At 40.5% G+C, this 23,661-nt stretch overlaps 2 protein-coding genes across 3 annotated transcripts; one reads left to right on the top strand and one right to left on the bottom strand.

Annotated features, from left to right (window-relative positions):
• The first annotated feature begins 809 nt into the window (after positions 1 to 809).
• echdc2 (enoyl CoA hydratase domain containing 2) lies at positions 810 to 19,891 on the top strand. Of its 2 annotated transcripts, XR_010803867.1 has the most exons (13): positions 810 to 1,394; positions 2,643 to 2,710; positions 3,090 to 3,177; positions 4,364 to 4,450; positions 5,866 to 5,958; positions 6,270 to 6,326; positions 7,457 to 7,644; positions 9,113 to 9,211; positions 10,008 to 10,108; positions 16,564 to 16,762; positions 17,559 to 17,741; positions 18,950 to 19,002; positions 19,829 to 19,891. XR_010803867.1 is itself a non-coding variant. In XM_066676539.1 (9 exons), exons 1-9 carry the CDS (start codon positions 1,163 to 1,165, stop codon positions 10,083 to 10,085), a joined length of 990 nt encoding a protein of 329 aa, XP_066532636.1. In that variant the 5' UTR covers positions 811 to 1,162; the 3' UTR covers positions 10,086 to 10,210. The 2 variants fall into 2 exon arrangements, 1 of the variants encoding a protein (XP_066532636.1); XM_066676539.1 differs by lacking the exons at positions 16,564 to 16,762; positions 17,559 to 17,741; positions 18,950 to 19,002; positions 19,829 to 19,891 and having other exon boundaries at positions 811 to 1,394; positions 10,008 to 10,210.
• On the bottom strand, positions 10,439 to 22,850 carry zyg11 (zyg-11 family member, cell cycle regulator). Its single transcript, XM_066676538.1, has 16 exons — positions 22,521 to 22,850; positions 21,231 to 21,396; positions 20,512 to 21,026; positions 19,809 to 20,054; positions 18,856 to 18,996; positions 18,222 to 18,398; positions 17,386 to 17,450; positions 17,117 to 17,216; positions 16,858 to 16,908; positions 16,558 to 16,719; positions 16,173 to 16,220; positions 15,514 to 15,711; positions 14,772 to 14,824; positions 14,225 to 14,322; positions 13,914 to 14,093; positions 10,439 to 13,257 (listed from the first exon to the last, which is right to left on the bottom strand). The coding sequence occupies exons 1-16, from the start codon at positions 22,521 to 22,523 to the stop codon at positions 13,241 to 13,243; spliced, it is 2,220 nt and encodes a 739-aa protein (XP_066532635.1). The 5' UTR covers positions 22,524 to 22,850; the 3' UTR covers positions 10,439 to 13,240.
• Positions 22,851 to 23,661: the final 811 nt, after the last annotated feature.

The raw sequence follows: 23,661 nt of genomic DNA, 5'->3' as shown, positions 1-23,661 counted from the left end.
TTCTTTACAGTGCTGCTTATGAAGTTGGGTATTAAAACATCTACAAAACATGTTTTATTTGACATCCAAAATGACTAAGAAAAAAGCTATAAATTGTCCCATTTTTAATCTTTATTGTAAAATAGTGGTGAATCCAAAGTAAAAAATCTTCAAAGTATTCTTCATTTATTTAAAAAAATGCATTTAAAAAAAAATTAAATTTAGCTATCTGTCGAAACAGTGTTTTAAGCTTCATATTTTGGACTATATGTTGTAATATGTTATGTTATAGCTTTCAGAGCACTTCAGATGTCTAGTTCCTAATACCAACATTGTGATTAATTCTGACTTGGTAGGGTTCTGTGGAATGGTGCATTCATACTAAACCACACTGAATGTCTTTGTTGACAAAATAACGACTGAAATGTGAATAAATAATGATTAAAAATAATAGTTTTTAATATCTAAAAATGATTCTACACTAATATTTGCTTTTGGGCATGCGCTACTATTCTTCTGCTTCATCTTTCTCAAGCTTGTGGTTGATCCTGAGCCTATAGTTAGGCATGAGGTAGGAACATACCATCAGTCCATCACAGAGAATCACACACTCAGTCACTCACACACTGTGGACAATTCCACACACTCCCCTATTCACTCACACATATGGATATGTGCACACAGCTAATTGAAATAACAACATGCATTTCTGGACTGTGAGAGAAAAATATTGTGCTCAGAAGAAGCAAATGCAGGCACTACTGGCTGGAGACTACTTTTGAACACAGTAGTTTATCTTTAAACTCGGCAGAACTATAACATTATCGCCCTCTGGTGATAGGCCTCTGCTCACTAACTTTCAACATGTTTTTCTAAGTGTTTCAAGTCTTTAAATGAGGCAAATGTACTAAGAACATTATTTTGCTGTAAATAAAGAAAACAAAAGCGCTATAGGAGTTGTGGACCTGAGGAAAGCTGCTTAGTCAATGTTGAGGTAGGGAGTTTCCATGGAGACGGAGTCGTGGCGGAAGTAGAGAGAAACTGAAAGTGGCCGAGGAGCGCAGGGTACAGTGAAGTAAACACGGAATGTCCGCTGTGATAAACTTCCCCAAAGTCGAGTCCGGGGTCCTCCAAATATAACTTTACATCACCGCACTTCCCGCAGAGTGTACAACTGTTCACCATGACGATTATTCACAGGCTTGCTACAGGACTTTGTGCATTTGTCCGAGCTCCTTCTCAGAGCAGCCTGGGGTTCACTGCTCTTCGCCATGGCTCCTTCACTCAAACCTGGGCCAGCGCTGTTAACTCCTCGCCGCGGCTCAACCTGGCGCTCAGGCGGTCACTTTGCACTGAGAAGTCCAACACGGAGCCTGTCGAAGTGGACATAAGTCGCCCTGAAGGCGAAGACAATGGTAAGGGGATTGGTATTCTGTTCCAGCTCTGTTTTGCTTCGTCTGTTGAGCGCACACGTGTAAGCAGGGCTGGAAGTTCAGGTCGAGAAAAATAAAATTAAATCCCATAATATAGATTCAACCTCACTGACACCTCTGAGGTTGGTAATGGGAGGCTTTAAACAGATATTAAAGGGAAAAGAAAAAAATGAATCTAATAAAAATAGACAAATGAGCAGATATAAAGAGATACAGATAAATGGAAGCCAGATAATCTAAATTGCTGTGACATGGGCAGGGTCTGAGTAGCATGATAATAAATTATTTGCGGTATATTAAAGTGTATACATGGAGTTGTGTGAAGATACATTGTCCTCAGGACTTACAAAGTTTACAGAACTGGAAACCAAATGTCTGCTGCATTATTATTAATTTCAAATGGCTCTGCTCTGTATCCCAGGAGCCTTTTAACGTGTTTTTGCTGAGCAGGTCCAAAGTGCAATGTCTCTGCAGCACTTGGCCCACCAAAACATTGTTTTCTGGACATGCTTAGAAAAACATTTTATAACACAGACAATGTAATGTTCTGGCCCTCAGTCACATACCTCCTTTAATTAATTGCACTTGTACGTGTATTTTGTTGTAAAATCTGCATATGTGTATGGTGACAGCTGCAGTTGAAGACTGGCTCCAGCCTTGAGAAATATTGAATAATGAACAAAGAATTCATTAAAATAAATTAATGAGCAATAACAGACTTCCTATGTGCATTATAAATTCTATATGTACCAGTCAGCCACAGCATTAACAAATAGCAGGTGAAGTGAATAACATTGATTATCTCATTGAAGTGGTGGGATGTATTAGGCAGCAAGTGAACACTCAGATCTGGGCGGGATGGTTGCGCAGTGACCTGGAGGTTCGGGTTTCCTCCGGGTGTTCCGGTTTCCTCCCACGGTCCAAAAACACACATTGGTAGGTGGATTGGCGACTCCAAAGTGTCCGTAGGTGTAAGTGTGTGAGTGAAAGAGTGAGTGTATGCGTCGCCCTGTGAAAGACTGGTGTCCCATCCAGGGTGTGTTCCTGCCTTGTGCCGTGATTCCGGGTAGGCTCCGGACCCACCACGACCCTGAACTGGATAAGCGCTTACAGATAATGAATGAAAGAATGAATAAGAAAACATCAAATACATTCCTACTCTCTGGCAATCTACTGTTGACCTAATTCTGTTAATCTCATTTCTCTCTCTCTCTCTCTCTCTCTGGGTAGGTATAGTGGAAGTATTGATGTGTCGAAAGCGGGCGAGGAACTCTCTGGGCCGTGTGTTTGTGGGTCAGGTGAGATGACACCTATGCGTATCCGTGGAAACAGCCTGTTATTCCGGATCACTCTCTGGACACAGAACACAAAAAATAAGCTGGCAACCTCAAGCCATCCATACTCTTTCTCGCTCTTGTTTTTTTTTTCTAGTTTAGTTTGTTCTACTTTTTTATCTGTCAAAGTCAGGCTGTGTCTGGAGGAAGAAAGAATTTGTCTCAGGTTCACAGCAAAACTAAATCAATAAATGGAATATACAGGAAGACAAAAATAGTCAAGAGTTATTGTGCTCCTTCACTCTTGTCTCTGTCTATCCATCCACCTTGTCTCCTTTTCTGGTTCCATCAATATCTTTCTCTCTCTCGCTCACTCTCTCTGTCTCTCTCTCTCTCTTTGTAGATGCGAGAGTTGGTGTCTGGCTTGCGGCATGACTCAGCAGCCCGTGTGGTGATATTTAGAAGCCTGGTGCCTGGAGTGTTTTGTGCAGGTCAGTGTTCATCAAATGTTAAATGAAGCTTAAAAGCTTACTAATAGGGTTCATTTGAGCGTTTCAAAGTATGGATCTATTTCACACATGAAATGTATATTTGTGAAGAAACTTTTTAAAGATACTTCACATAGCATACATGTTCAATAACAGTGTAGTTTATTCCCTCAAGAGCTAGTTCATTAATGCTTACCTTCATTATATTAGTACATATATTTCAATTATAAGCCTTTAAAATGGTCCCTTATTCTGGTTCAGTAGGCTACACAATCATGGGGAAGACTGCTGACTTGACAGATGTCCAGAAGGCATTCATTAACACCTTCCTGCTGTATCCAAGCATATTAATTGAAAGTTGAGCAGAAGGAAAATGTGTGGTAGAAGGTGCACAAGCAACAGGGATAACTGCAGCCTTGACAGGATTGTCAAGAAAGGGCCATTAAAAAATTTGGGGGAGATTCATAAGGAGTGGACTGCTGCTGGAGTCAGTGCTTCAAGAGCCACCACACACAGACATGTCCGGGACATGGGCTACAACTGTCGCGTTTCTTGTGTGAAGCCACTCATGACCCAGAGACACTGTCAAAAGAGTCTCACCTGTGACAAGGAGAAAAAGGACTGGACTGTTGCTCAGTTGTCCAAAGTCTTGTTTTCAGATGAAAGTAAATTTTGCATTTCATTTGGAAATCTAGGTCCCAGAGTCTGGAGGAAGAGTGGAGAGGAAGTTTCTTAAATATCTTAGACATTTCTGAGATAATGACTTTTGGGTTTTCATTGGCTGTAAACCATAATCATCAACATTAAAATAAATCAGTGGTTGAAATAGATCACTCTATTTGTAATGAATCTATAAAAGACATGATTTTCACTTTTTGAATTGAATTACTGAAATAAATTTTTTGATGACATTCTAATGTATCGAGAAGCACTTGTATACAGAATTTGTGAAAAATGCATGGTTCCATTTCATGGTTCCACAAATGAGAAATGAATATGAAGTTTTTTTTAATTTAAAGGATCTTCAATGATCTCTGTAGCAGTGAAATATTTTGCCAAGAGCTATTTATACACCTTTCATTTTAAGAGCTTTTGGTCTTATCAACACAAACGGACTCTGAAAAGATATTTATTGCATGTGATAGCTGCACTTTGATGTTATTGAGTAACGTATGCTTTTATTTTCCAGGGGCAGATCTAAAGGAAAGAGCCCAAATGAGTAACTCAGAAGCTGAGCTATTTGTGCATGGTCTTCGCTCGCTAATGAACGAGATAGGTAAGAGATGATGAAGATAATGAAAAGAGCAGTGGTCATGCCCTGTAAGATTTTGAGTGATGGGATTGGGCACCTGTCAAGATGACAACAATGTGGTTGAACTGAGTTTAGTGGGCGTCCAGTGTTCTGAAAGAGACTAGATGTGTATTCAACAGAAATATACTCATGATCCATTTTTATTTGGGTTTAGTAAAATAAGGCTAGGTAAATTGTGACTCTTTTAATTAAATTTTTCAGAGCTCCTGATCACATGCTGAGAAGTTATACATTCATGTTCAGTTTGTTTAAAAGACTGAAAAATGATGACTAATTATTTGATCATGGTAGATTTTTAGAAGTCTAGTTCAAGAGTAAGTGCTTTCCTTGGTCTTTGTTCCTTATGTTTGATTAGAAACATTGAGAGTCCACATTGCAATTTATAAGTGGCCAAATCCAATAAGTGTTGTCAGACTGTCGTTGTATTTTCTCACTTTTCCACATTGGTCACTACACTGGTTGACTGGTAGCCCAATGACTTAATCATGGCAGACGATTGGCAGGAATTTTTGTGCAGGACTCAACAGTACAGTTAGCTTCCCCGAACACAATTTGAATTGTAAGTCAATCTGGATAAGATAAAAAGCAATCTCCTGATTACAAGCCTTATTGCACAGATACGTCTGCCTTGATGTTTAACAGTTGTGTTAAGCAACACCAATTTGTTCTCATTGTGAGCCCTGAAACCACATGCTAATATGTAGCATAATGTATATTATCCACAACATGGACAACAAAAGGAAAATCACTGTAATTTTTGCATGTGTGGTACAAAACAATGTATTTGAAAAAAAAATCAGAAATGTGTGTTTACACTGGTCTGAAAACACACATTTCGTCATTTGTTGTCTGTAATCGCTGATCCAGTTCCGGGTCGTGGTGGGTCTGGAGGCAACCCAGAATCACTAGGCGCAAGGCAGGAAAAACTGTGCCGTCAGAGAAGGGAAAAGGGCACGAAATACATGTAAATTTGGCTTGATCTGTATCAGAAAACATTTTTAGTTCACATTGTATGTAATCTTTCATGTTCAATAATATATGAACAAATATGAGATTTGAACTACCTTACATTTACAAAGACTCAATTAGAACTGTGGAAGACATTGTCACTCAACTGTGTGTGGTTTTATAAATGCTTTTGCTATTAAGGTCATTCTCAGAGGGAGTGTTAAATGTCATTCTTGCTCTACCATTAATCATGATGTTTGTATGGAGATGCTTTTAGAAGGCTCAGTCCTCATCATTTAGATGCAGGTGTGTTAGACCAGAACAAACTCATATGCAGGATATGGTTTGAAGGACTGCTCCATTAAAGCCCAGCTGGATGCAGTTTGATGTATGATGTGTCTGAAGTGTGCTCTGTGTCTTTTCTGTGCCAGCTGCGTTGCCAATGCCAACGATCGCTGCAGTGGACGGATTTGCTCTTGGTGGTGGGCTGGAGCTGGCGTTGGCCTGTGACCTCCGCACGGCGGGTGAGTGTGAGCCTTGACCTTTTTGGGACTGGTTATGGCAGGAGACTGACAGGAGAGGCATGGCTGCTAAACGGGGGAGGACTGAGGCTTTTGGGATTTGTAGTTATTAACATAAATGGCAGTGGCAGACACATCAGTCAGACATGAGTCTCTGCGGGGTGTTTATGTCAGGGGCATACAGAGGTAACATCATTGAGCTGTCCTCTCTCTCTCTCTCTGTGTGTGTGTGTGTGTGTGTGTATGTGTGTATGTGTGTGTGTGTGTGTGTGTGTGTATGTGTGTGTGTGTGTGTGTGTGTGTGTGTTTTGCAGTGTACACTGCACAGATGGGTCTTATCGAGACAACACGGGGACTCCTCCCAGGGGCAGGTAAGAAGGCAAGTAAAGGTAGAAACGACAGACAGAATTATGTGTCTATGTGAAGAATGTTGTCTCTATAAAATATTTCTATAGTGTATTAGTCACTGTTAGCAGTTTAATGCTATAGTTGATACCAAGGTGATGTACTAGACAGGTGGTTCGCAGTTCTAGAATTCTAGAGTGTTTGTATTGCTTTTTTACTGGAAATGTGCATGCTTTCACAAAACTAAAATAATTACTAAATTATAGGCAGAATTCAAAAAATAGGTATGAAATAAATGTTTTGAACACAAATATATCGAGTTCCCTCCCTGGATAAAAAGTGGCCCTACAGATGTAATGAACTGCGGTTTACGTTTAGCCTTCAAACAAATTTCATTAAAGCGCAATTCTGAAAATTCTGAAACATTATGGGATTTACACATGGAAAATGTAGGTTCTCAGTTCAAAAAAATCCTCATGATGTACCACTTCTTGCTGCTTCACATAACATCAGTGGGAGTCGCACCACAGTTTGAAAACCATTTTATTAGACCATAAGAATAAAGAGCAGAATATTGCACATTCTTTGTGTACATTACATGCTTTGTTTGGTTTATTTTTGTAGTATAATCTCAAAACAGATACTAATGTTTCACACTGAATAGAAATGTCTAAATGCCGCGTTAGTGTGCCAAATTATAAACTATACGAGAAAATAAACAGTTAGTGATGTATTATTTTAAATCATTTAAATTCATTAGCTATATTGTAACACAAATAAAGAAATGTAGCAATTGAAATGCTAAGAAAACAATTTCACATTTACAGTTTAAAAGTTTAAAGGCTTCATCCCTTTCCTTTTAAGCAACTCTGGGTCTCAGCTTTTATCAAGTGAGGCTAAGCAGCTTTAGCAGCAAGATGGGTGTGTTCAAGTACAGTATGTCGGAGTGTTAGCCTGCATTTAATATGGATGTGTCTTTAAATTAATTTACTGAGAATATAGGGCACAGTGTCTGAACAGTGGTGCAGGGCTTGTTTATAGAGGTATTTGGAAGTCAGACAGACAGAAAATAGACCCTGAACATTGCCTAATTTTATACTACAGTGGCCCTGCCTGTTGGTTATCTTGACCCTGCATTATGATTCATGTGCACTAGGGGGCAGTCAGAGGTTGCCTCGGGCAGTGGGCTTTGCCATGGCAAAGGAGCTGATCTTCACAGGGCGTCGCGTTGGGGGGCAGCAGGCTCTGGAGCTAGGGTTGGTCAACCGAGCCATCCAACAGAACCAGAGTGGAGATGCAGCCTTCAGAGAGGCTTTAAATCTGGCCAGAGAGATACTCCCTCAGGTAGGTCTGAAACACACACACGTGCGCAGACACACATTCCCCTGCTCTGTTTCATAAATTAATCTTACTGATGCTGGTGTCTCACTCAGTTATTTCTACTATGAACACACTTGCTCAGCCTGTCTGTGTGTGTTAGCACTCTGTCTTGAGGGCTGTGTGCATGTGTGTAATCCTCCAGCACAACTTAAGACTCTGTAAGAGTGTGTGGGCATCTGTGCACATAACATCTTGTAAGCTGCAGGCCTTATCGTGTGTTTGTGTGAGAGCGAGATATAAAATCCCATTCCAATCATCTGACAAAGTGCTGTTAATACAGAGTACAGTTCTCCTCGAAAAAAGACTGAGACAGACAGTGTATAGAAATATACAGATACATGTTGGTCCACCAGAAGCTGCTTCAGTCCACATTGGCTTAGATTCTGCACATCTCTAGAACTGTGCTGGAGGGATGGATCACCAGTGTTTTAGAACATATTCCCATTTTAGTTTTTTTATGTTGGGAATGGAGAGTTCTCTCTAAGACATTATTCAATATATCAATATATAAAAATATATCAATATATATCAAATTTTCATACACTTCAAACCATTGGGGGCATGGCTCCAGGACTCCCCGTGGATTATATCTGTCCCTAGAAAATGGCACTGTATTGTCTTATAGCCTAAATATATCTTTAAATCAATTCTAGGTTATGTATAATGCCTACTGAGACGTAAATGCTGTAAACAGTTGTTACAATGTATTGTATGGGAAATGATGACAAAGAAACAAGTCTGTACATGTTCAGTACAGACACAACCATTGTAGGCCTAACTATGTATAACGAACAAATTAAGAAATGAGACACGTGGCAGACAATGCCCAAAACAATGCTGGCGAGAGTCTGAGGATGTGTGAAATGGTGGGAGGCCACAGCAGACTTCATTGTGGATTCATAGTATTACCTGGCACACAACAAAGTCTTGAATATTTTCAGTGTGTGTGTAGAATCCATGAATATGGAGGGTCTGTCGTACATCTTGAACTGTGTTTGTGACTCAAGATTAGAATTGAACTTCATCAAATGAGTTTGGATACAAAGCCACAAGAGCTTCCTTCTGTTGCTAAACTTTTCATGCACTGACTGATAATCAGTCTATTTAGGGCAATGTGATCTGAACAGCGCGATGCCTTGTGTCCAAACATAATTAAGGCATATTTTAATTGTGTCCTCTTTCAGCACAAAACAAGACCAGAGTGAGGAAGCCTATTTATATAGGCTGTTGATGGAGCCAGAGAAGAGGACGCTATTTATAGCTCATTGATGGACCCAGTTTAAGCAAAACTTTGTCACCTCTTTTTATGACAAAGTATAGATCTGATAAGAGAGTGGAAATCTGATCAGTGTGTCAGTATGTGATAGCTGTCTGGAACGTGGTGATTTAATTAGCATAGAGTGTGACATGTTTCTGGCTTTCTCTCTGACAGGCTCCAATCGCAGTGCGGATGGCCAAAGAGGCCATGAACCGAGGAATTGAGGTAGACATTGCTTCAGGAATGGCCATCGAGGGCATGTGTTATGCCAGGGTGAGATTCTTAACAAGGTGTTCAGCACATAAGACAAAATGGACATCGATAAGTTTATCAGCCTCATCTTTTTCTACCACAACATTTCCTGTTGGCCAAGTACAAGTAAAACATTTCCCATAGTGATCAACTGTATGTTTCAGATAGGGAAAGTTAAAAATGGGCAAAACAAATATTCCTGTAATTTGTTTAGCTCTTGGTGCAGTGCTGATCATCACCACCTGACCCCCACATTGAGGTGTTCTCAAAATGCTTAATGGACAGATCACATTACATTAGGAAATTGTAAATAATTAAAACCAGGTCAATAATATCATAACAGGTTGTGAAAATAATATCATATATCATCAGGAGAATATTTAACAACAGGTATTTCATTAAAGTACATTTCAGTAAACTCACCCCACACACCACCTCCCACCCCCTCTCAAACAAAACAAAAAAACAAATAGAGAACAGTTTGATACTCTACACATTTAGCCTTTAACCTTCAAGTGAAACCTTATTTGAGTTCAGCACTGTCACATTGCTGTGAGTAGCACAAAATTTGATATGTAAGTCTATGAACACTGACCCCTTGATCTATAGTCCATTCATTCATTCATTATCTGTAACCGCTTATCCAGTGCAGGGTCGCAGTGGGTCCAGAGCCTACCTGGATTCATTGGGCGCAAGGCGGGAATACACCCTGGAGGGGGCGGCAGTCCTTCACAGCGCTATCTATAGTGATTTGTTTAAAATGTTTTGCACCAAAAAAAAAAAAAGTTTGGAGGCAATCAGTTTCTCTCTCCTGCAGGTCATTCCAACTCGAGACAGGCAAGAGGGAATGGCAGCTTTTATAGAGAAGAGAACTCCCAAATTCACTGGAGAATAAACAAACCCAATGGTGCACAGACAGTAAGACAAATAATTGTTTTGGTTTCCTGGCCTCATTTAAAATCTGACATCATGTAACTTGCATTAATATTGATTGCTGCATGTCGTGTAAAATAAACATAAAAGATATGGATGGAATCTGTGCTTCTATAATGTAAGTCAGCCCTAAATTATAAATCCAGGTGTCATTGTCAGCACTGATGGTGTGTCATCTGTGAAACGACATCAATATAAACCATGATTGATTATCTGTGCAGTTCATACCCTTTAGAGTAACATTTTTTTTGCTAAGAAGGGAGCAGCTACATAGTTTAAAAGTCAACAATTAAAGACAATACTGCAGCGTGATTTTACATTCTTTATTCAAGAAACATGGTTTGCATATAATGGGAAACTGAGCAGCATTATGATGCTTTATTTTTATACGCTCCCACCCTACATCCTCAGTGTGGGTAAATAATTTCTATAGTGAATGGTAAAGATTTTATGAAGGGCCATGTACAAGTTATACTAGTTTCAGAAATGTAAACCCAGTAGAACATGGGTTCTGGATTTGGTCCTAATACACTGGCAGTCTGTTATAGATCTTCAGTAGTGAGGCATTAGGGCTGGACAGGCTTGTTCTTTTTTGGGGGTTTGGGGTCTTGAAGTATCAGTCGATGCCTCATGTTTGTTTATATAGCTTTAAATTATTTATTTTATTTCAACCTAATATCAACTTGCAGTATCTGTAGCTTATGGTCAATTATTATGAATTCTGACTTGCTTCCCTCCCTGAAAAAACAGAAAATAGAAGCCAAAAGGCAGATACTGAAACGTTCTTACTGGCACTGGAATAATTTTATGTGGAGTTATACATTTTCTGTTCACTGTAACTGACCATGTTATGAGACAGAGAGAGAGATGATGTTTAAGGTAGCAGATGGACTTTGACGTTAGAATGACCAGGATTCACAGCCAGAGGACAGGATCCAGTGGACTTTATATGGTTGGCAGTTTTAAACGGAATACCTAGAATATTATGTTACTGGTTTGCCACATGTTCAACTATAAGAACGAACACAGACAATGCATGGGTACAGACAGTCTGCAATTCAGGGATGGTGTAGTCAACTTTACACCCAGTGGAAAGAAGTTAAATTTATTGGCCAAAAAATTGGTTTGAGATTTGTAAAGACTCTAGCGAAAACACGGAGGTAAAAGGTAAGTGATTGTTTGTTGTTTAAACATGCTAACAACTGGAGAAAGTCCACTGTCACATTATAGATCAAGCTATAATTTTATATGCACTTTGCTATTTGATACAACCCTACAAATATCTTTCATTTGGCATGACTTCACATGTCTGTTTGTAGAATATCTCAGTACTCTGCATATTTGGGAAACCCAAAGCTGCCTGAAATATATTTTTCCACTTGTAACACCAGGGGTAAAATGGGTATCACAAGATTATAATATTGCAATTCAAAACTGATCTAATCATTTTTCATCATCTGAATTTTGAAGAGTTCCAAATTTGATGACGACGACTTCACATGATGATATGTGAAGGCTTAACGAAGTCTATTGTGCAGAATTAGACAGAGCGAGTGTCGTTTTCTACAGTGTTCCCTGAATTACAAACTGCCTCATGATTCAAGTACATGGCCCCACATCGTGCATGACTTTAAGGAAAGAAACTGCAGAAAATAAATGCAGCGGGAACAAGCATACATAGTTACTAAAACAAAAGCAAAAGAAGAACAAAAGGAAAGCAGTGTAAAGTGTTCTTTAGCTTAAATTTGAGACAGAGCATAGGCTTCTTTTTCAAAAGTAAACAACGTTTCTTCTTTCGAGATAAGCTTAGCTTGTCCGTGAACATCTCGTTTGATCTAATGACATGAATGCTCAAATGTTTCACCATCAAAGTGTTTCAGAGAGAAGACGACATGCAAGACAAGTGTTGGCATGACTCCCTAAGGGAGAGACATGGTGACGAGTCACCACTCCATTCCCTCATCACCAGAGACAGAGTAGTGGTTGTCAGGTTTCTTCCTTCAGGAGCTTTGTAAAAGTCCGAATCCCCAGCATCTCTGGATGTTAAATAAAGGCATCCGTATCAGGTCTGGTGTCACAGATTGTTGCATGGTCTCTCTATGGCAAAAGGAGAAACATTTGCGCAACTAGAGGTCTGACTGACCAGGTTAAAAGGTCATTGAGAGCTGTGCAATAATAAGCAGCGAAAGTCCAGCATTTGTCCACGGCGTAAAAAGACAACCTCCGCCTCATCATCGTCCTCAGGGGCTGCTGAGTACATCCTTGAAAATCCTATTTTGGCTTTTACTGTTCCGGTTGTACCATTTTGCTCATGACAATTAAACCAATGATCAGGATAGCATTATTTCTTTTTCGTGCAACACAGCATAGCACATCTGCCACAGTAGATAACATATACAGTACAGTGTACAGTATATAAAAAATAGATACTTCCGCATTAAACCTCTCATGCTATCAAATGCACCAAATACAAAGAAATTACAACCTAATAACTCAGCCATACTTTCAGGCATACACCCTAACACACGCACATACATGCACACATCTACTTACATTGAAGTATAAACATTTAACCATAAACATCATCTCAAATACATAAAAATTAGAATAGTCTTATACTGTTACCCATCTGTACGCATGACCATAATAATGACTTATTGCCATGTGTGTCCACAGGGGTGAGTATCTCTCAGAACTGTTTGATTCTATAGGAAAACAACAGTGTTTTTAATCAATCCAGTTATGCCAGTAAAGCACCCGGATCAACTAAAGCATGCTCTTTGAGAACATGCGGACATGCACACTCGCACACAAACAATGTCCAACCTGCTACGCTATTCCCTTTAGTCACTCCCTGCTTCACACAAATATATTCTGGTAACAATTTCTAAAATAAGTGTTCTTATATCTAACAGAGAACAGACAAAAAATAAATAATTTGCTTTGTGCAAACAAACGCTTGGTTAACTCACCCCTCACTGCCCCCCGCCCCATTGGAGGTGGAAAAGAGCATATAAGGGAAAGGAGGATGCAATTCAGCAATTCACATAGACACACACACACACTTTCCAGGCAAATAAATCGTGTCATCCTGAGACCAGTATATGAACATCCAGGTCATGGAACATCTCGCTCTACAATCAGACAGACAAACAGCAGTGTCACTAGGATACACTCACTGAAATATTAAAACACTCAAACATCTTACATGCAAAAGGTACAGTATCAATAAAATGGTGGATAATTTTTTTAAAGAAGTTTTATCTCCAAAATATAATTGACAGATAGAATATTTAAATATGTAAACAATCTAATTTAGATTGAAACTTTTGAAAGGCAACTGGATCAAAAATACCTAATCACTGTCAAAATAAAACTATTGAACTCCCTGTATTATGGTTAAGTTTTGAGACACTGTCATACTTTTTTTTTTTAGATATTGTGTTGCCCTTAATTATAACTACATTTTATAATTTATCAGTAATATATCAGTCAATACATTGATCATTCTCACTTGGAGTTAAAACAAATCAATACAGCTGGACTGGAAAAGGAGACAGGATCATAGAACAGGAGGCAAGACACTTGTGAAATAAAGGCCAGCTTTTCTTTCACACATTGTTATTCTGAGCCAATGCTTTGCCACGTGTCTATAGCAGAATATCTCATGAAATATTTGGTTAAAGTCTATATAACTATAATCAATACTAGATAATAGACCTCCAGAAATATACAACTCCACAAATTTTAGTGATGCTCTGTGGTAACCAATGTGTGTATACACCCTTACCCCTGTGTGTGTGTGTTTGTGTTGTTCCTATGAATCCTGTACGCGCTCTGTGACGATGAAGGCTGTCCAGAATATTCTCTGCCAAACGCCTCACATCACTGTGAGTTTCAGGATGTGACCTCACCGCCTCCAGCTGCTGCAGTCCTCCTTCCTCCAGCAGCATACTGCAATACCTTGCAGCTGCACGCACATACACAAACACACACAATAACCATATATATTTATATGACATGCTCATATTTATGTAACTGCCATTTGCCAGTGGTATTCTTTCCAGCACTTAATAAAGAAAACCCATCTGTATAGCTCACCATTCTTGCTGCACACATGCTGCATGGCCCAGGCTGCCCACAGCTGGACCCCAGGAGTCTGGAAGCACTCCAGCAGGGGGAAGAATGGGTTAAATGACCTGAAACCCAAACCATAGAAATCATACACATTTCCCGTTTAAGCCGGTGTCATACGGAAAACAATGTCTGTAGGTTCACCACATGCAAACGAATACACATTGCAGTTAGTGCTGTTTGAGGGGTGAAATGAGGTACTGTAAATGTACAATATATTTATCCTTTACCCTCTTTCAGTGCATCTACAATTTCTGCCAACACACATATTCAAAGAGACGTGTGGCAGACAATTGCAGTGCTCTTGAGGTAACTCAACTGTGCATATAAAATATTCAAAGAAATAAAATATAAAATAAAATACACAATAAAATAAAATAAACAAGATATTAAGATGTGATCCAATTCCAAGTCTCCAAATAATCATATGGTAAATGAGTGATAAACTGTCCAGCTGTACTTCTAGACAGCATGCCGAGTGGATTGAGAGAATAGAAAGCCATGTGTTTCTAACCTGTAGGCCACCATCTCACATTCCGGAGTGGGCCACTTCAGAATTGCTGAATGCTGAAATAAAGCAAACATACACAAGTGAACATAATTAATTCCATAAATGGATCAACAGTGTGTCTATTAACGTGAACGGCCATCTGTATTTTACTGTACATGGTGCGAACTCGATGACAGCAGTCCTGTTTGAACTGATTAATGTAATTACAAAGCCAGATAAGGCATAGCCGAGCACTATGATGGTATTGTTATGGAGTGCTGGGCTTGTTGTCTTATGCTGTTGTGAACATCTGGGCTTCATCCTTTCAACTTAGGGTGCAGTAACTTAGGGTCAGAGTTAGGGTTATCTAGTACAAATCTGCCAATCAAATCTCTAACCATCTCCTGTAAAACTAAAGTAAGCAACATGTACAAAATGTGCAAAATTGAGAGCCACTGTTCAAATGATATCTCCTGATATGAAGTGAAAATATGTACACATTTACAGAGAACACAGTTCTGCACATTTTAATATATAATTACTACATATCTGAGGAATAAAACTAGGCTTCTGTTAAATATATTACGGGCACATTCAATATTTTATTTGAATTTTGTCAAGCATTAAACTATATGCCTCTTCCCAGTAGAGGAGGTGCAGATTTATTTTTCCACTTTACAAATCATCAAAACATGTTTATTGACAAAGGGTTTACTAGAGTTTGCATGCAACAGTAAATGACACAATCACAAACACTCATATGTACCAGCTGCTCCAGTAACGTGGCCCTGAGGGGCAGGTCAAGGGTCCAAACGCTTTCCCCACGTGAAGTGAGGTGGGCCAGAATTCCTGCAGCAAAATAGCTCACTTCCACTTCAGGGCTATGAAGAAGAGAGCGGATGTGGTCCAGAAAACCTTGTACCATCAGCTCCGCATGCAGCTCTCCCACCTCAGCTATGTTATTCTGACACAAGAAACAGACACACATCAGGACAACAAAAAAAATCAGAATCATTAAGTGGCACAAGGATACATTATATTACCATCATCACTCAAAAGGGGACAAGGGTTTAACTCTCTCCCCCTCGGTGTTAAGCGTAAGATTGGAAAAGGCTTGTACAGCAGCATCTGTGCAGTAATTAGGCCTGTAAGCAGCCCTGTCCTGCCCACATGGGTACAAGCTTTCTAAATAAAGGAATCCATTAGCATAAGCCTTTAGTGTGACTCAGTCAGGCAAATGATCGTCACTGCCCAAAGCATTGGCTGACTTTCCTCTCTTCGTTTCTTATCAGAGCACTGCTGGGTGTTGCATGTTTCAAATTAGCAGCAAAGATAAATGCAGGCACTCCCTTTTCTTTCTTTAACATAAGCAAGGCAACACAGGATTCTAGTGACTCACGTACAGACGTCCACACAGTTTCTCACCAGTAAGCCGAGGACTTTCTGTTGAATGGAGGATTCTGAAGGAAAGGACTGAAAAAAAAGAAAAAGGGCTGGTAATTGGATTAACATGAAAGGATTGTTTTAAATACTAAATGAACACACTTAGGTTATCAAAGTAACCGAAATTCACTTTATAAACCCACAAAACATAGCCTCAGACGCCATGCCGAGCATTTCAGTTACAACAGGTTGGCTTATTGTTACCACCTTAAAAAATGCTACTGAAACTGAAAATTTTTAAACGGAACTGTATGATGATTACACAAAGTAAAGGGCAACTTGTTTCGATGTTTGACAAGTTAAAAGGTTCTGACAAAACTGTATTATGTTTAGATATTCTATCAGTAACATTTCTGTAATTTTGTACCTCCAGGACTTTGATGAAGAGCTCCAAGCCCTGGTTCTCTATGAAGTGTCTACAGGTGGTGGGGGACTCATCTGTAAGGTTCCAAAGGGCACTGAGTGTGAACTTCAGCGTAGCATCTACCGTGCCCTGTGTTGTTTTCTGCCTCACGATGTGTAGGAGTTGCTGTGAGAGAGAGAGAGAGAGAGAGAGAGAGAGAGTTAATAAAGTAAGACATTATTGAAGGTGGAAACCAAGTAATGCATTTTTTTCACATTATAATGTGGTATTAATCCCAGTATAGTGATCAACTTTGCAATTCACCTTCACAATAAACAGCTCTGCTCCCAACTGTGCTGTTTGCTCAGTAGACAGCTGATGGAAAACAGAAAAAGAGAGAGACAGGATTTGTATTAGCTGTCAGGTGAAGGGGATCTTGACTTGGAGAGACCTGGAGTGTCCTGACAGCAGTACGAGAGACGAACACACTTAAGACCATAGAGCTGAACAGTTGGGCTGACACTAGACCTACATGTGTCACATTCAAATTCGAAATACAAACCCACTGTCTGTGGTGGCTCACCTTGGCAGCCAGAATAGATATGATGGCCACCGCCATCCGCTGCATGTTTTGATCTTCATGGTTACATAACCACTGCATGACCAATTTAGCTGCTTCAAACCTGACAGAAACAAAAAAGATTTTATCTAAACATAAATGAAAGCGGTGATAACTTAATTTTGCACATCGGAGGCATACACAAGTAAACAGAGTCCCAGGTCATTTAGGAAGCCACTGGAGGACACAGTGCCATTAGAAGGTAATTTGAAGGTAATTTGTTGCTAGCTGACCTGTTGAAAGGAACCTCTTGCAGAATACGATCACTGCAGAGAGAGAGCAGGCAGTTTTTCTGCAACTGTAGGAACAAAAGCAGAGAACAATTTACTTCACTAGATACCATCTGAAAAAGCATAACAGATCATTAATTCATTAATTCATTCATTATTTGTAACCCCTTATCCAGTTTAGGGTCATGGTGGGTCCGGAGCCTACCCAGAATCACACCCTGGAGGGAGCGCCAGTCCTACACACGGCAACACACACTCACACCTATGGACAATTTTGAGTCACCAATCCGCCTACCAACGTGTGTTTTTGAATCGTGGGAGGAAACTGGAGCACCTGGAGGAAACCCACGTTGACACAGGTAGAACACACCAAACTCCTTACAGTCACCCGGAGCGTGACTCGAACCCACAACCTCCAGGTCCCTGGAGCTGTGTGATTGCGACATTACCTCTGAAGTAAAGGGCATTAGTATAATTTTGTTCTTCATTAGATGCATTTGATTAGTTCAGATTGTAGGTTGGGGGATTTATGTAGTGATGCTGATCGCTGTCTATAAATTCCTAAGCTAATGACAATACTAAAGACACATTGCAGTCTCAAGGGATATAGATAGTTCAGGCAAAATAAATGATGGTTTTTGTCCATATTGTTGGTGTAATGGCAATCTGTAAGCCATGTAATGGGCTCAAAATCACTCCTTAACCTGAGTGTGCAAAAAAAGTAACACTGCGCCAAGCAGGGCACTCCAAATTGGTAAACCTGGTGTAAGTCATAAGCATTTGTGAAAGAAATGAGCTTGACTATTTTTACTTTAGTAAATGAAATTATCTAAGTGTACCTGCTGGTGGTTGGGGAAGGTCTTCATGGCCTCTAGCAGGAGCTGAGTGACATTGCCTAGGAGACGCACAGGCATCCAGTACGCCAGGTCTTGTTTGGTGAGGTTAAAAACGCAAGCGCTGGCTGCTAACTGCACGTTCAAAGTAGTTGGATGGTTCTTCATCCCCAAGGCCACCAACTAAAGAGGAGGACATAGGGACAGGAGTGACAGGACAAAATGCATGTTATATTTCCTGAGGCTAATACCACGGCTATGTTGGTAGTGACATGTGAGAAGTTACAAAGTGTGATAATGCCTTTATTAAGTGTTTAGGAGCTAAAGGTAAAATGTTGGCTTTGTGCAAAACTACATGGCATAATATTAATACTTATAAAAGCTGTGGATCATGTCTGAAAGTTTTGAAAGGAAAAGAGAGGCTGAAAATAGAACCACATGAAGAGGAGAGAAAATAATAGAGTGCGCTAGTGATAGAAATGTGCAAAGTATCAGAGTGTGGTAGAGAGCACACAAATAGGGGTGAGTGACCTGTGACTCATCATAGGGTTGGCTATATTAAGATAAAAGCACAGCTCTGAGTGTGTGTGGGAGGACTGCAGTGAGGAGAAAAAGACAGCATGTGCGATTGTGTGAGTACTTTGAGGATGTCAGGACGAGCTTTCTCCATCACGTGTGTGAGGCTGAACAGATGGAAAAGCGCCTCTCTAACAAAGCCTTCTCTCTCACTGTAGCGTCTCAGAGCCTCGCAAATCTGAGTCTCATTGGCCTCTCCCGTCACCTGCAGGTAATTTAAAAAAAAAATAAATAAATACATACATGCATACATTTATCAGACCCACTAGACACATTCATAGTTAAGGAGGATACAGTTACATTAAGCTATCATTTTGCATGCTAAAGTAATTAAGTCATTAATATTTAAAATAATTACTCATCAATATTGGGCCCTTTTGTTGAGAGAGAAATGGCACAGACGCCCATAGCTGAAAGTCTAAACAGAATCAGCCTTGCTTTCTTTGAGGTGGCAAGTTGTTGCTAACCAATATGGCAGTCTATAATAAACAAAGGAGTTAGGTTTCTCCTCCACGTGTGCTGAGCTAGAAGCTTTTTTCCTGTTTTAAATGCTAATAATAAAATATAATTTGATAAAAAAATAGCTAAAGTAACTGGGGAACTAACCTGGGAAATATGCCTTAAAATAATTAACAACTACCAACATTACAAATGACAATGAGTGTTTAGATATTAACTGTAAAAATGACTGCAATATTGTGTGTTTTTTAAAACTGCAATTTCACAACTGGCTAGACAGAAAGGAAATGGTTTTTCTAATCATTCATCACAGCACAAAAAGCATGACGGAACAGTTTAGCACAGTGGTTGTCTCCATGTTGTAATTAAAGCAACACTTGGCGGAATTATTACCTTAAAATTACAGCTAAAATAACAATTACTGTGATTCTTCGCTGACCTATAATAGGGAGGATAAAGCCTCTGCTTTTGCTACTGTAGAAACTGCACAAACTCTGCAGAAATACTGTCACTCAGCTCTAATAGGAAGGGAATGTTTTCTCATCTCTCCTAACCCACCTTCAATGTGCCTTCTCCAGACAGGAAGTCAGAGAAGCCTGCATCAGTAGCCAAAAGACCCACAAAGGTCATGCCTGGCCTCTCCTCCACGAAAGCTCTGACCGCTGCATCAGTCACCTGCTTCCGGCCCGAAACATCTAAAGACACCAGTGCAGGGAGGATGCCGGGAGTCTCCAGAAGCTGCCTCGCCACGTCTGAAGTGAACTGTTTGTCATCTGAAATGTCCAGGTGCTGCAAACCTTCAAGCTGCTCAAAGAAGTGAGAGTCTTTTATTTTGAAGAAATTGATACTACTCACAAACATCACTGAAGAATAAGAAATATTTCAGCTGCGCCTCTCAAAAAAGCCATACATAAATGTATAGGGTTGCTGAAACACCCACTTGGTCTTTATTTAGATGAAAGTAAATGATTATACCCTGTGATGCGCTGTTGCATTATGTGATCTGTGGAACTCTAACTTCACATTTTAAATTGGTCAATGCATCCCACATTTACAAAGTAAATTCAGGGCTTTGATTAAAAATGTCTATTTTCCACATTTTTAATATAACAAATAATGAGGTATTATTGGATGGGTATTTGCCACTATTCTAGTTTTGGACTCTGGTATCTCAAAAGAAAAAGTGTCATTCTGCCAACCCTAGAAAAATAAATACCTAGTTACGACCAAGATTTTACACAAAAACTCAAGTGTTCCTGACCTGGCTGAGAACGGACAGCAGCTGGGCAGTGGTCATCTCCAGTCGTTTGAGTTGATGCATGGTGAGGTAGCGGAGCTTGGCCTTAAGGCCCAGCAGCGGTGTCAGGTTGGTCACGGACGTGTTGGAGATGTCCAGGCTCTCCAAGCGGGGCAGTGAGCACACATCAGCCAATCCGGAGTCATAGAAGTCCACGTTGGAGATGCTGAGCGACCGCAGGCCGTGCAGTGAGCTGAAACACCGGCGGCTAGGCTCTTCCAGAGATGACATGGTCAGGCCATTCAAAACCAACCGCTGAAGACTCTCTCGAAGGCCCTTGTTAGCAGCGAGACCACGCAGGATGTCTGTGATGGTGAGGTCAGCGTTGACTCTTGAGGCATCTAGTTCCAGCAGCCGGTGAGGGCAGAGGGCACGCTGGAAGGCTTCGGCAGAAATACGGGCAGTGCGAATGCAGGCACGCCGCAGTCGGAGCTGCTGGCAGCTGCGGAATATCCCCACCGTGCTGTCATTCAACAACCCTGCAGAGATAGAGCAGAGCGTATCTCCTCTTTAAATCTTCAGCATCTACCCTACTACAAATTCACCAGTGATCATCACATGCTTTTTTTTTTTGGAGCTGTATTAGACAAAGCTGGTAATCTGTGAAGACTAATTATTATTTTTTGGTACATAAAATAATACAGAACAGAACTGTGATGAGAAATACATTTTCTTCTTCTCACCCTCTGAGGCCATCTTGCAGAGAAGCTGATCAGCAAGCTCCTGAGGGAAGATCAGAGGTTCACGGAGGCACAATGAGCCATCAGCCATCTTCACACAGAACAACTCCAGCCTGGAGCTCACCAGTGACAGGCACAGGTCAATCAGAGATGCCGGGGATGCCTCGTCCTGAAACAAAAACACTATTCAATTCACAGCACAAAATTCCAAACCACTGCCATATTTACCAAAGAGTCAAATGAAATAAATCAATCAATGCACAGATTCTCTGTAGCACTATCAGCAGTCGACTGGCAGCCTCTCTCCTTTAGAGCTATTGTACTGCAAATAAATGCAAAATACCATATTCCACAGTGAATCTATAGATATCCAAGCTTACTGATCAGAGTATGAATGCAATCACTGTCAATAGGTCAGCGTGGTAGTCTAATTTTTAATATGGCACAGTACATATTCTTGTGAGTTCTTCACTTTACAGGCAATGATAAATCGAGTGTACTTATGCAATAAGGTAAACATGAATCAGCAATAATAATGCTATTTCCTTCTGTACTGTGCCATGTCTAAATGTAGCATGGTGTTAGGGAAGAAAGGGTTAAGAGAGAGCAAATCTAGATGTTTCTGAAGTGGGCAAAACCCATTATAGTGCAAAGATAATATGAAAATGACTATTGACAAAGCTAACAATGTGAAACAGTCCCTTTTTTTCGCCAAGATGATAGAGACTTATTCACTTTTCACCAGACTTAATATTTTTAGACTACAGAGCTAAAACGTCTTACCCTTGATTGCTTATGTCATTTAGACTTGCCCAAGTCTTAGTCTTGAATATGACTGGCTCACTGTCTCTGTCTTGATTCAGACAGGATATGGCACATATTTATCTTTGATTCAACTGGTCACTTTCTCGATGTATACTGGTCTGTGTCTTGACTGAGATTTGGCTCTAATGGTCTTTACTACGACACTATTTCCAAAATGTTAAATCCGGCAAACAATGGTGCTAATTGTACAGTAATGTGTTCTCTGTAGAGAATGGACAAATAAGAAGAATAAAAACGATTAACAAGACATTTGTGATTTGACCAAGGGTGCCTAGAATTAACGTACATTTTAAAAAAACACGCATTTAAACCCATGACAATCACGTTTCGCAAAATATAAGCGTTACATAAATGTAAGCTCTGCAGCTAGCAGCTCAAACGGTTACGTGTAAACAGTTTCTCCATTTAAGTGCCTATACTGAATAAAAACACACATGTGTATAGCTTAAAGAATGAAGAAAGTCGTACCATGGTTAATGTGTAGAGAATGTGGGCAGAGTCCACAGGAACAACAGCCGTCCTCCAGAAACAGCGCACAGAGCTCAGCTAGTGTTTGTCTAGCGGCGGCGGCCGCGGGGAGACGGACCCGGGCCGTGAACGTTAACGTAACAACGGAATTTGTTGGACAAAACCGAACAGATTGGATACCCACGGATGTCCCCTTTGGCCCAAAACATTGTCTCCCGAAGCGCTGGTGTCGACTGCTGTGTGCTCTATGGGCAGCGCGATGAACTGCGGCTCATTTCTCCTGCCTTTTCGTGAAACCACAGCTGCGCTTCGGCTAGTAAACAAGGTCGCTAAACGTGAACCATTTCGCAGAGAGTACGGAAGCCGAGAGACTCGGTGACGTACTACTAATGATTCGGCTCAATCAGAAGAACCGACACTCTAGACTCCCAAACGACTCCTTCTCCATAAGACTCGCTCCTGTGAAGATCAAGAGAAAAACCTTGTTAACATGCCCGTGTGGTGATTTTATACCTTAGAAGTCGTATTGTAATAATTAGAACTACATGCCTTGGCTGAGTATTTCCACTTTGAAACTCCAGTATTTATAAGACGAAGTATTTGCTTATTTTTATGCAAATTCAAACAAGCAGGGTTTCTTGCGTCATAAACACCCCCTGACCTTTCTCTCAATTTGCAGGAAGGGACTTTTGCGCTGCAATAGAGTAGTGGAGGGGTAAGTGGGGATAGAGGCGAAGACTATCCATCCATCCATCCATTATCTGTAACCGCTTATCCAATTTAGGGTCGCGGGGGGTCCAGAGCCTACCTGGAATCATCGGGCGCAAGGCGGGAATACACCCTGGAGGGGACGCCAGTCCTTCACAGGGCAACACAGACACACACACATTCACTCACACACACGGACACTTTCGAGTCGCCAATCCACCTGCAACGTGTGTTTTTGGACTGTGGGAGGAAACCGGAGCACCCGGAGGAAACCCACGCAGACACGGGGAGAACACACCAACTCCTCACAAACAGTCACCCGGAGAGGGAATCGAACCCACAACCGGCGAAGACTAATATAATATTAATATATCTGCATGTCCTCAAGGTTTGGCATTATCACAGATATTTTGAAGGTATTGGAGGATTTAAA

This window comes from Hoplias malabaricus, chromosome 7 (assembly GCF_029633855.1).
Source record: "Hoplias malabaricus isolate fHopMal1 chromosome 7, fHopMal1.hap1, whole genome shotgun sequence".
NCBI lineage: Eukaryota > Metazoa > Chordata > Actinopteri > Characiformes > Erythrinidae > Hoplias > Hoplias malabaricus.
The sequence above is the reverse complement of the archived record's forward strand: the minus strand, read 5'-3'. Positions and strand labels throughout refer to the sequence as shown.